Source organism: Saimiri boliviensis, chromosome 8, assembly GCF_048565385.1.
Source record: "Saimiri boliviensis isolate mSaiBol1 chromosome 8, mSaiBol1.pri, whole genome shotgun sequence".
NCBI classification, from domain to species: Eukaryota; Metazoa; Chordata; class Mammalia; order Primates; family Cebidae; genus Saimiri; species Saimiri boliviensis.
In genome coordinates, this window is record NC_133456.1 from 86,384,689 (window position 1) to 86,397,470 (window position 12,782).

The 12,782-nt window shown below is 46.8% G+C and overlaps 1 protein-coding gene across 1 annotated transcript; it reads right to left on the minus strand.

Moving 5' to 3' along the window:
* Positions 1–100: 100 nt before the first annotated feature.
* Positions 101–12,743, minus strand: ARPC4 (actin related protein 2/3 complex subunit 4). Its single transcript, XM_003927095.4, has 6 exons — positions 12,649–12,743; positions 8,521–8,639; positions 6,101–6,212; positions 4,850–4,945; positions 3,190–3,360; positions 101–1,007 (listed from the first exon to the last, which is right to left on the minus strand). The coding sequence occupies exons 1-6, from the start codon at positions 12,649–12,651 to the stop codon at positions 1,002–1,004; spliced, it is 507 nt and encodes a 168-aa protein (XP_003927144.1). The 5' UTR covers positions 12,652–12,743; the 3' UTR covers positions 101–1,001.
* Positions 12,744–12,782: the final 39 nt, after the last annotated feature.

Below are 12,782 nucleotides of genomic sequence, written 5' to 3' on the forward strand. Positions count from 1 at the left end.
CCCGGTGGGGAGCTCTAGGCACAATTACCAGCCATCTGGTCTCAGGGAAGAGCAGCCCCACCTCCCGCTCCTTTCACACAAACACACAAGAGAATAGACCTCATGCAGCCCCAAAGGGGCAAAAAGAGACTTTAATTAGGGGAGGGAGGATCCACCAGAATTAGAAAAAGGACAGCCAGCGTGGGAGCAGAGGAGCCAGAGCAGGCAGGGGGAGGACCCGGCTGGGAAGCTCTGGAGGAGGACTCACCTCGCCACCTATGGCAGGCACTGCACTGACAGACAAGGCGAAACAGGGGCCCCTCTCAACTGGGAGGGTACCCAATGGCCCCTATAGCCAGAGGTTGCCTGGCTTTTGGGCCCCAGGTCCTAGGCATGACTGGTGGTCACCAATTTGGCCCTTGTCCCCAACCAATGCTGGGTGGCCATCTTCAGGCAGAACTCAGGAAGCTAGCAGAGGGTTCCCACCACTTATACTGGGCCCAAGGAGGCTTCGGAATAAAAGAGCAAGGGAGAGGAACTGGAATCTGAAACCTCCCTCCCTCCCCACATGGGATGGCATAGGAGAGGAAAAATAGTCGCCTTCTGGGCTCCAGGCCCGCCCAGACCCACAGCAACCAATAAGGGACAATCACTGGGACCAGTCACAGCTACTGGAGGTGGAAGTTGTTTGTTTAAAAAAAAAAAAAAAAAAAAAAAAAGACAAAAAGGTTACAGTCTCCTCTAAGCACAGAGTTTAAGTCTCAAGACATTAAAAAAAATCTGTCCCGGCCCAGGGGACTGAACATCAGCAGCCAGCCTGGCCAGGCACGTGTGGCCTTGGGGCAGGTCCACTGCTGCTTTCTTGCCCAGCTAGCAAGCACACCCCCCACCTCCCATATCAAATGCCCACCCGAACCCAGCTCCCTGCTGCCGCCGCTGCTGTTCTAGGGAGTGACTCCAGGACGCCTTCATGGAGACATGGGGAGTCTGAGGGGGAAGGCCACAAGATCCAGCCAGATGGTTTAAAACTGTCAAGAGAACCGAGAGGCAGAACATGGTGGTTATTATTGCATCCTGGTGGGCCTGCTTTAAGGAAATGCATGAACCTGAGAGCTGCCATTGTGCTCAGATCTGAGGGGCGGAGTTGGGTCCTGGGACACCTTGTGGTCTTGCTCTAATTCAGACAGCTTTCAGAAGTGACCTATGGGCACTCGCCCTAAGCCTAGCACTAGATAAGGCAGCAAAAAATAACAGCCATGAGAGCTTCTCCACAGCTCCCCTGTGCCCTGGCATGGAAGCTGCTAGAAACCCTGCCAGCATCTTGCTTGGTGAACTGAAGTTGCTTTCTTTAGGCATGGGGGCTCACATGCAAGGGCCTTTGGGACTCAGAGGGCCAAGTGCAGAAGGATCCAGGTTCTGGTACTTTTGTGTCAAGCTCTGGATGATACGGCCCTTGAAATGTTTTCTGCCCTCAAGGGTCCCCCATGCTGCCTAAGACAGTCCTGGACATTTTAGAGACCACAGGTTGTGAACCAATGCCCATGCCTTAAACTAGTCCAAAGATGAGTATTGTATGGCCCACGTGGGGTTTATATGAATTAGCTGCCAACCTTGAAAACATGGGAGACGCCATATACAAATCCAAATCTGGAGGCTCAATGGGCTGGAGCTGTGTGGGAGCCAGCCCCTGCAGATAAGGCGTGTGCTCAGCAGCTCCTCACCCTGCCCTCTCCATACTCCACACAGCCCACTCCACAGCCACCCGACCTTTACATGCACCTGAATTTGTGACCCCTGACACAGGTTATGGTACTATCTTAGATCTCTGAGTCAGAAAACCCAGCTCCACGTTCTGGTTCTTCCTCTTACCGGCTGAGGGACCTTGGACAGGTGCTTTTACTTCCAGAGTTCCAGTTTACTCATTTCTAAAATGGTGATAATAGCTGACTCAAAAATTGTTTTGAGTAATAAATGGGACATGTGAACATGCTTTTTTAGGTGTCTAATTCTATGGGATGTAATTATCACAAATAAGTAAATGATTGTTGAATGAGTGAGCCAAATATTCAATTGGAACAAGAGCTATTTTCCCCTTCCAGTTCAATCGAGAGGCCTCCTAGTACCCTGGACATAAAATTTTGGTACTGTAATACAGGGAAAGCTTACTATGTACCAGGTGCTATATTTTACACATATGGTTTCATTTAATGCTCAACGACTCTGAAAGATACGTATTAGCTACCAAATCCTCATTTCACAGCTGAGGAAACTGAGGCTTAGTTGAGAATTCAGTGACATGCCTGAGTAGGCGGTGGAACCTGGATTCACACAGGTTGTCTTGCCTCCACAGCTGACGGAGTTCAACAACCACACTGATATGTGCACACAGCACAGCTACTTTGTATGCTGGCCACCCTCAGTATAATTATATCCCAGGGGAAGCGGGTATAATTTCCATTTTTAGCAATCTGAGCTCCTTCTGGACTGGGTGTACACTCATTAGTGAGAGTATACACTAAGTCTACTGCCTAGAGATCACAGCCACTCTGGGTGGAACATGTCAACAAACCAAAGATTGTTTAGAAAAAGAAGAAAAAAAAAAGAAGGCGTGTCTTGAATATCTAAACTAAGAACTATGTCATCAGTTACCAATGTAAGTTATTCCACCTCTTCAGATGACTACAGTGCTTTCTATTAGAAAGGCATAAACAATGTAAGAGGAATCTGGAGGACTCAGGCCATGCAAGTGATGGAAAACAGGTTGAAGGAATCTGACTTTAAGCCTAAGAAACAGATGCTGAAGGAAAGTACTGAAGTCTATTTGAGAAGTGGAATTACACCATGACTAACTGTCCTATATTCCTGGAAAATTCACATGCAGGCTTCACTTGCCTCACTTAGGGTTTGAACTAGATAGAAGTAAGAACTTTGTGAACATCCTGAGATGCAGAAATGAGTGTCCAAGTTCCTACGAGAGACTAAGAGACATCCTAAACACCCAAAAATACAGAAAATGTCTGTAGCGCTCAGAGATGAACCTGGGGTCCTCTAGCTCTAAAGCACTTGAGCAACCTGCTGTGTTCTAGGGGTTATAGAGGCCTCCGGAGATATAAACACACTGCTAGCACCCGTTCCCCACCAAGCTAAGTTCTCAACATTACCTCCAGATCCTTCAGCCTCTGGAAGGAAAGCAGAAAAGCCCATACTCACATTCTTAAGGAACTCCTCAGCCACAATGCGGGCACGGGCATTGACTGACAGCTTCATCTCACTGATCTCCTTGTCAATCTCCTCCATGAAGTGGATCACAAAGTCCACCAACTTGTGTTTGTACATCTGCTCTGTGTGGAAGTTGGTGATCAGAAAGCTGATGTCATACCCCTAGGAAAGAAGACAGCAGGGAGGAAGAAGGGAAGGAACAGGAGAGAATTAGCACCCCAGGGGAACTGAGCTGGTCATGTTCTCCACACATCCACATTTCTCGCTGGCTGTGATCTTCTCCCAAGCTACACACCCTTCCAGTCAGCAGCCCACCTGCTCTGGGGAAGGGTGTCTAGGTTGGATCCAAGCAACTCAACCCAGTTGAGAATTCTGTGTGTATCAGACATCTCTGGAAGACTATCTGTGGCACAAACAGCTCTGCATTCAGAATGAGTCAAGGCACTTGAAGTCTTGTTACAGAAGAATCTAATCAAACAACAGGGAACATTTAGTCCAGAAAAGAGATGTAGAAGATGAGTGGGATTTAAGGTATTTTTTCTGCTGGAAGGGCAGGTGAGGAAGAGGAATTTTATTTACTCTGGGTGGCCACAGAGGTTAGATCTAGGACCAGGAGAGAAAATTTGGCTCAGGATGAGGAAGAACTTGGCCAACATGCCTGCTGTATCTGATGATGGCACATCCTGCTGTGTGGTAGTTGTGGGGATGCTTTAAGTTGACTTGGCAAGGAGTCTGTGGAGAAGGGTCAAGTACAAAGTCAGGTAACAACTGACCCAGTGTTAACTGTGGCTTTAAGAGACTATGATTCACTTTAGGAGGCCGAGATGGGTGGATCACCTGAGGTCACGAGACCAGCCTGACCAACGTGGTGAAATCCAGTCTCTACTAAAATTACAAAATTAACAGGGCATGGTAGCACATGGTAGCTACTCAGGAGGCTGAGGCAGGAGAATGGTTTGAACCTGGGAGGCAGAGGTTGCAGTGAGTCGAGATCACATCATTGTACTCCAGCCTGGGCAACAAGAGCAAAACTCAAACGACAACAAAAAATCACTGTGCTGTTTCTGCTGCTAGACTGTAGGCTCTGGGAATAAGCAATGTATTGTATATTTTTTACCTTTTCTTTTTTTTTTCTTTTTTAAAGATGGAGTATTACTCTGTCACCTAGGCTGCACTGTCACCCAGGCTGCAGTGTAGTGGCATAATCTCGGCTCACTGCAACCTCCGACTCCTGGGTTGAAGCAATTCTCCTGCCTCACCCTCCCGAGTAGCTAGAATTACAGGTGCCCGGCATCACACCTGGCTTATTTTTGTATTTTTAGTTGAGGTGGGATGGCACCATCTTGGCCAGGCTGGTCTTGAACTCCTGACCTCATGATCCAACATCCTCGGCCTCCCAAAGTGTTGGGATTACAGGCATGAACCACCGCGCCTGGCCCTTTTTTGCCTTTTCTTTGGCTGAGGTAGACCCAACTTTTCCTAGGCTTCTGATCCTCTTGGTTCCCACTCCAGCTGAGATGAAGGCCAACTCTCAGTTCAGGCAGTGGTGCCAAACAGCTGGAAGAGCAGCAATCCAGGTTCTAGAAACAATTCCATGCCATTCTGTAGCAGGATCCTGGGTATTACAAATTCATGGGTCACAAGGTCTCACCTCCACAGGCTTCCTTCGAAGGATGAAGAAGTTTTCTGCTCGCATCATCATGAAGCGCATGAATTTGTGGCATAAAATCTTCTCGATCTCATCAGCCTGGGAAATGCAAGGGAGAAACGTTTCTCTAAAGCCGACACCCAAGCCAAAAACACCCTGTAGCCTGGTCTTCTGACTCCAATTTCTCCAAAGCTCCCAGGAGACAGTGAGGTTTGGTACTCGGAAGGATCACTGAAGTGAGGGACCTGGCTGCCAAATGAAACAAGGGTCTCTCTTGGGGCATCTCTTAATGAAGACCCATTCCAGAGAGGTAATTCTGGCAGAGTCGTTTATGGCTTCTTTCAGAATCTACAGCTATACGCCAAGCTGCCCTTCCCATTCTCACTTCACTAGTGTTACACTTCCCAGGGTGTGTTGCAGCACCACCTGGGCTATCAGAGACAACCTTAGGTGGTCTCTGCTTTAGTAACACTGAACATCCAACAATCTCTGAAGTTTCTCCCTTCTGAGCTCTCAACATTTCTCTTTTTTTATTTTGAGATGGAGTCTCGCTCTGTCGCCCAGGCTGGAGTGTAGTGGCACAATCTCAGCTCACTGCAACCTCCACCTCCAAGGTCCAAGCAATTCTCGTGCCTCAACCTCCCAGGTAGCTGGGATTACAGGCACGTGCCACCGTGCCCAGCCCTGAACGTTCAACCTTTCTAAAGAAAGACTTCTGTAGCTGGTTGCTAGTATGCCTTAACACCTCCCAACACTTGTTAATCTCCCATTCTAACAAAGAAAGCAGGCCCCAGGGTTAGAACTTTCTGTAGAACACAGTATGTAGTCTGCATTTAATAATGCTGTTTTGTTTTTATCCTGTTGACAATTTAGAGTTGCCCTCTACTGGCTGGGCACGGTGGCTCATGCCTGTAATCCCAGCACTTTGGGAAGCTGAGGTGGGCAGAGCTCCTGCAGTCAGGAGATTGAGACTATCCTGACCAACATGGTGAAACCCCATCTCTACTAAAAATACAAAAATTATATGGACATGTTGGTGGGTGCCTATAATCCCAGCTACTCAGGAGGCTGAGGCAGGAGAATTGCTTGAACCTGAGAGGCAGAAGTTGCAGTGAGCCGAGATCATGCCACTGCACTCCAGCCTAGGCGACAAGAGTGAGACTCCATCTGAATCTGGCACACTGATTTCTCAGATGGGGACCCCTGGATTGAAAGAGAGCTCCTTATGTTGCGTCTCCTCCATGGTGAGCTTACCTGTTTCACAGCAATGCTGACCCGGACAGAGTTGATGGAGCCCTCAATCAGAACCTTTTCCTTCTCATTCCTGCTGATCGTCACAGGTTGTAACAGGAGTTCTTTGCTACTCCTGAAAACACAATGTCACAGAGTACTCTGTACTATAGAGGGACAGAACAGTCGGAGTGACCCCACAGCAAGTCCTGGAATCACTATGACACCATAGAGTCCAAGGAATAGAAGACTCACAAGCAGGGGTGCTCCAAGATGGGGACCAGTGAGTGTGTTCTTCAGCAGAAAGAGCACAGTCTCTGAAGTCAGGGCAAAAAGGTTTTGAAATCCAGCCTCCTCTGTTACTTTCCTGGGCAAGTTACCCTGTTGGAATCTCAATTTTCTCATCTGTAAAATGACTCTGATTCCTATTTCATTGGCAAGGACTGAGAGAGATCAAAAAAGGGTCAAGTGTCTGATAGCGTGCCTGGCACATAGTAGGAGCTTTAAAAAGACAGCTGATTTTAGTAACTACAAGTTAAATATCCCCAATCTGCAAATCTGAAATCCAAAATCTGAAACTGGCTGGGCACAGTAGCTCATCCCTGTAATTCCAGCACTTTGGGATGCTGAGGCAAGTGGATCACTTGAGGTCAGGGGGTCGAGACCAGCCTGGCCAACATGGTGAAATCCCATCTCTACTAAAAATATAAAAATTAGCCGGGTGTGGTGGCACACCCCTATAACCTCAGCTTCTCAGGAGGCTGGGGCACAAGAGTTGCTTGAACTCAGGAGGCGGCAGCTGCAATGAGCCAAGATCACACCACTTTACTCCAACCTGGAGGATTTTGGATTTGGGATTAGGAATGCTCAACTGGTTAAGTATCTGCAAATATTCCATAATCCAAAATACCTCCGGTCCCAAGCATTTTGCATAAGGGATACTCAACCTGTACAGGCAAACCAATATACCATTTAGAAATGCAGAGAGAATACCTGTCTTAGAAGTAGGGAGACTAAAATTGAACACAGTTTGGCTTCCTTTAATTATCAATCCAGAAATGTTTTTTTTGTTTTGTTTTGTTTCGGTTTTTTTTTTGCCTCTGAGACCCCATGAGTTCAGGTTCCAAGGTAATGTCTCCAAATACGTAGAGATTTGTAATAGTAATTAATTGTGGTGTGGTGTCTCTAAACTGGTATCATTTTCAAAGGCCCACTGGAAATCATGAACATTAAACAAATATAACAGGGCACACCCTAACAGTTATTTTTAAAATTATCAGTTATTTTTAAAATTCAAAATTAAATGTTATCACTTAATGTGGTAACCCAGTTTATCTCAGTTACGTATGTACCAGATTGGATTTTATTTACTTATTTTTTGAGATAAGGTCTCACCCACGCTGGAGTGCACTGTCACAATGTTGGCTCACTGCAACCTCTGCCTCCCAGGCTCAAGAGATCCTCCCGACTCAGCCTCCCAAGAAGCTGGGACTACAGACATGCACCACCAAACCTATTTTTGTACATATTTTTGGTAGAGATGGAGTCTTGCCATATTGCCCAGGCTGGTCTTGAACTCCTGGACTCAAGCGATCTGCCCACTTTAGCCTCCTAAAGTGCTCAGATTATAGGTGTTAGCCACCGTGCCTGGCCTCTAGATTGAATTCTAAGGGGGAAAAAGATATTTATGAAATGGAAACTAGATAAGAAAATCATTCAACATATGGAGTATTTGGATTAGGGGGTAAGAGGGTCTAGGTTGGTAGGGAAAAAAATATCCCTGGTCCTTACTTTAGGAAAGTATGGAGATGGCATCTCAGACAAATAAATACTCTGACCATTTCTTAAACTACCAGTATTTTCAACAATGCCACAGGAGAGACTTCATCAACAGCCCTACTCTGAGAAGTCATACCTTGAGTCAAGCAATCTTGTCTTCTCCCCTGAGTTGTGTCCTGCCAACCCACTGACCCTATTTTCTTTTTCTTTTTTTGAGACAGAGTTTTGCTCTCACTGCCCAGGCTGGAGTGCAATGGCACGATCTTGGCTCACCGCAATCTCTGCCTCCCAGGTTCAAGCGATTCTCCTGCCTCAGCCTCCCGAGTAGCTGGGATTACAGGCATGCACCACCATGCCCAGCTAATTTTGTATTTTTAGTAGAGATGAGGTTTCTCCATGTTGGTCAGGCTGGTCTCAAACTCCGACCTCAGGAGATCCGCCCGCCTCAGCCTCCCAAAGTGCTGGGATTACAGGCGTGAGCCAACATGCCCGGCTGACCCTATTTTCTTAACTCCAAATCAGGAATCACTATTCAGCTAGCACCAAGACAAAATGTCAACTGCAGCTGTCCCGACAACTCCAGGACATAAATTCATGGCACTCTCTAGACAGCAGCCATGTGCGTGCTGCACCCCTCTTCCCCACCTTGATTTGTCCTTCCCTACCTGACTTCCACTTCCGGCTTGTTGTGTCGTTCCACAACCTGGGAGGAGAAGTTCTCCAGGCAGAGGGCAGCCTGCAGCGTGGCCCGCACGGCACTCAGATAGGGGCGGAGAGTGGCAGTCTATAGGAAATAACACAAAGGGCAGAGAAGATCAAAATCTGTCACACCAAACCCACTGATCCCCTATGCCAGCTCCCACAAAGCCAAGTAGCACTGAGGGTGCGGCGCTCTTAAGACACCACAGTGAACTGAATAGACTAGGCCTTCGAGATGCCTTCCAAGGTGTAGAGTGGTGGTTTTCAACAGGAGACTATTTTGCCTGCCAGCATCCATTTGGCAATGATGAGACATTTTCTTTCTATGTTTTTATTTTTTTTTAAACCTGGAGTCAAGGCCGTGCGTGGTGGCTCAAGCTTGTAATCCCAGCACTTTGGGAGGCCGAGGCGGGTGGATCACGAGGTCGAGAGATCGAGACCATCCTGGTCAACATGGTGAAACTCCGTCTCTACTAAAAATACAAAAAATTAGCTGGGCATGGTGGCACGTGCCTGTAATCCCAGCTACTCAGGAGGCTGAGGCAGGAGAATTGCCTGAACCCGGGAGGCGGAGGTTGCGGTGAGCCGAGATCACGCCATTGCACTCCAGCCTGGGTAACAAGAGTGAAACTCCATCTCAAAAAAAAAAAACAAACAAAAAAACCTGGAGTCAGACCAGGAGAATGCTGAGATATTTTCAACTATCATGACTTCGTGGGGAGAAGTATTGCAGGCACTGAGTGGACAATAAACATCTGACAATGCATTACAAAGAATTATCCAGTCTCAAGTATCAATAGTGCTGAAGCTGAGAAAGTGATCTAGAGACATACCAGTGAATAAATGATTGTCTTCAATCTGTATATGAGGCCAACAAATATAAAGGTCTACTGTTTGCCAGGCACTGAGCTAACTGGGAATTCAAAGATGATTAACACTATCGCTACCCAGACAGGTGTCAACTGGATAGCAGATATACAGAAAATAATATGATATAAAGGAAGATGAAATGTGAACTATTTAGACTTACAAGTAATCTATATTGCAGATTAAATTGGTTTTGATTTGAGGATGAAATGGGATTAGGATGATTTTATAATGAGACAAAGCAGAGTAAGGACATTCTTAGCAGAGGGATTAGCTTCTAGCTGCACTGGTCAGTCCTTACATCAACCAAGTTCTTTGCCACCTCAGGGTTTTACACATACTCGACCATCTATTTGCAGGCTTTTCTCCTCTTTCTTTGCCTAAGTCTTAATCCTTCAGATCTCAGCTTAATTAAGGAAGGCCTCTTAGAGGGGCCTTTCTTGACTTCCCCCATAAGCATTTATTACCATTTACAATAAAACATCTTTGTTTTTTTTAATTGCCTTTTATTTTATATATATATATATATATTAGATTTTTTTTTTTGAGATGTGGAGTCTTGCTTCTGTCGCACAGGCTAAAGTGCACTGGTGCAACCATGGGTCACTGCAATCTCCACCTCTCATGGTTGAAGTGATTCTCCTGCCTTAGCCTCCCAAGTAGCTGGGATTACAGGTGCACACCACCACACCCGGCTAATTTTTGTATTTTTAGTAGAGGTAGGGTTCCACCACCTTGGTCAGGCTGGTCTCGAACTCCTGACCTCAGGCGATCTGCCAGCCTCGGCCTCCCAGAGTGCTGGGATTACAGGCATGATCCACTACTACCGGCCTTTATTTATTTATTTATTTAAGACAATCTAACTGTGTTGCCCAGACTGGAGTGCAGTGGTGCAATCTTGGCTCACTGCAACCTCCACCTCCCAGGTTCAAGTGATTCACCTGCCTCAGCCACTAGAATAGCTGAGAATACAGGGGTGCACGACCATGCCTGGCTAATTTTTTATTTTAGTAGAGATGGGGTTTCACTATGTTGGCCAGGCTGGTCTCAAACTCCTGACTTCAAGTGATTGGCCCATCTCGGCCTTCCAAAGTGCTGGGATTACAGGCGTGAGCCACCGCACCTGGCCTCCTTCATGCCTTTGTAAAGTGATTTCTCATTTATTAGACTGTAAACTTCATGGTCAACAAACGTCTATTTTATTCATAGCTATATAGCCTGCACCCTAGCTCAATACCTAACATATGCGTACAGTGTTTACTCATTTCCTGTAGAATAAATGAGTGAAAGAAATAATTAAGGTTAGAGCGACAAAAAAGGACATCAAGAGTTCCATAGTAGTAATGAGTACAATGTTTCTATATATGAGAAGCATTTTAGATTCACTAAATGAGGCTGCAGTGGTAGGCTGGGGTAAGATCATGGGGAATCTTGAATGCCAGGCTACCAAGTTTAGCTTTTCTCTTAAGGGGGTAAGGAACTACTGGGGCTTTCTGAGGAGGAAGTTCATGACTGCAGCTGCATAGTGGCTCTGTGGAGAATGATCTGGAGAGGGAAGTGAGACATATAGCAGACATTATAAGGAGCAAAGAGTATCACAAGCAAAGAGTGTCGTAAGCGTTGGACTGACATTAGATGTAGAAGATAATGGAATTAATTGAAAAACAACTTCCAACGAACTCTGGTCCAGCCATTCAATTAAATACTACTTAGCAATTCAAAAGAGTAACTACTGATACACACAACACAGATGACTTGCAAATATATTACGGTAAGAAGCCACACTTAAAAGCCTACATACTAAAGAATCCATTTATATGACAATCTGAAGAAGTCAAAACTATAGGGGGAAAAATCAGTGGTTGTCGGAGGTGGGAACAAGGAGAGGACTGATTACAAAAAGGCTTGAGGGAACTTTTTGGGGTTATGGAAATGTTCTATATTTTTGTTGTAGTCATGGTTTAAAAAAAAAAGCTTGGCTTTTTTTTTTTTTTAAGACACAGGGTCTTTCTATATTGCTCAGGATGAAGTGCAGTAGTAATTCACAGGAGTGATCACGGTGTACTACAGCCTCAAACTTCTAGGCTCAAACGATCCTCCTGCCTCAGCCTCCTGATAGCTGGTACTACAGGCACATGCCACCATATCCAGCAATGTTCTGTCAACACTTATAGACAGTAAACCTAAAAAGGGTGACTGGCTCCATGACACCTGTCCCTTCATGAATAAAACAGATGTAGTTTCACTACCTCAATAAACTTAAATTTTTAAAAATCAAGAGGTCTATGCTCCATTAGAAAAAAAAAATTCCAGATTTCTAGCTGAGATATAGGTCACAAAGTCTGCCAGGATAGGGAACCCAGGGGGAAGAACAAGTTTAGAATGGAAGATGAGTTTTGAACTAGAGATCTAATTTTAATATCGCTTCAAAACATCACCCTGAAAGAGAGTTGGGAAGCCAGATTAGGAGTCAACAGAATGCAAAGGTCTTCGAAGCCAGGAGACAATCAGTATCACCAGGGAGGGTGTGGCAAAGAGGGAGGTGGTGATCCGAAGTCACAAATCCCAGGAATGCCCATAAGTATGAAAAGGGAGGACTTCCAGGAAGGAAGGAATGAACAGTATGACAGCTAGCATACACTAAGGCTGACACAGTTCGGTTCTGACTAGGAAGGGCCTGAGTGGAAGCAACACGAGAGATCCTCCAGTGGGGTGGAAGCTGGGCTGGAGGTACCAACAGGGGTTATTCCACTCTTGGTACCTCCAGAAGAAGTGTGGCCGCCTGCCTTAAGCAACTGTAGGGTCACGAAGGCATAAGAGGACAAAGGGCGTGTTTAGTGATGCTCCATTGTGGATAGGCAGGTGGCCTTGCTACATGCCTCAGCGGCCCTACGACGGGCTAAGAGGCCGACTACGTACCCTCAAGACGCTCCAACAAGCCCTAGGTGGCCCCACTTCCGGCTTCCTCCGGAGCTCAGGAAAAGTCCCTACCTGCTTCGAAGGCTGATGATGAAGCAGCAAGGCCGGCTCCATACCAGCGAGTACTCCCACTCACCCCTTCCTCACCTCAGGCCCCCGCCCCGCCCTCTTTCTTCCACCCTCATCCTGTCCCCACACCCCCCGGCATCCATCGGCCCTGGGCCCCCACGGCAAAGCCACATCTCCCACCGACCCACAGCCCTGAGGCTGAACAGCGGGGGGTCCCTAACTGGGGACCCGGCTCTCACCATCGCGGGCGCTGGATGGGCCGGAAAGCGGAAGTGCGGAAGTAGCCAGCCCCGCGATGCCTGCCCTTTCGCGAGAAGCGCAGCCGAGGTCTCCGCCAGGACTTCCGGACGGTACCATCCATGCTCTGAGCGGG

What these genes read in the sequence shown, in the direction of transcription:
- ARPC4 (XM_003927095.4), bottom strand. An exon ending in AAGCCGGAAGTGGAAGTCAG is followed by an intron (nt 6,213 to 8,520) that starts GTAGGGAAGGAC and finishes TTGTGTTTTCAG; the next exon opens with GAGTAGCAAAGAACTCCTGT. An exon ending in TCAGCATTGCTGTGAAACAG is followed by an intron (nt 4,946 to 6,100) that starts GTAAGCTCACCA and finishes TGCATTTCCCAG; the next exon opens with GCTGATGAGATCGAGAAGAT.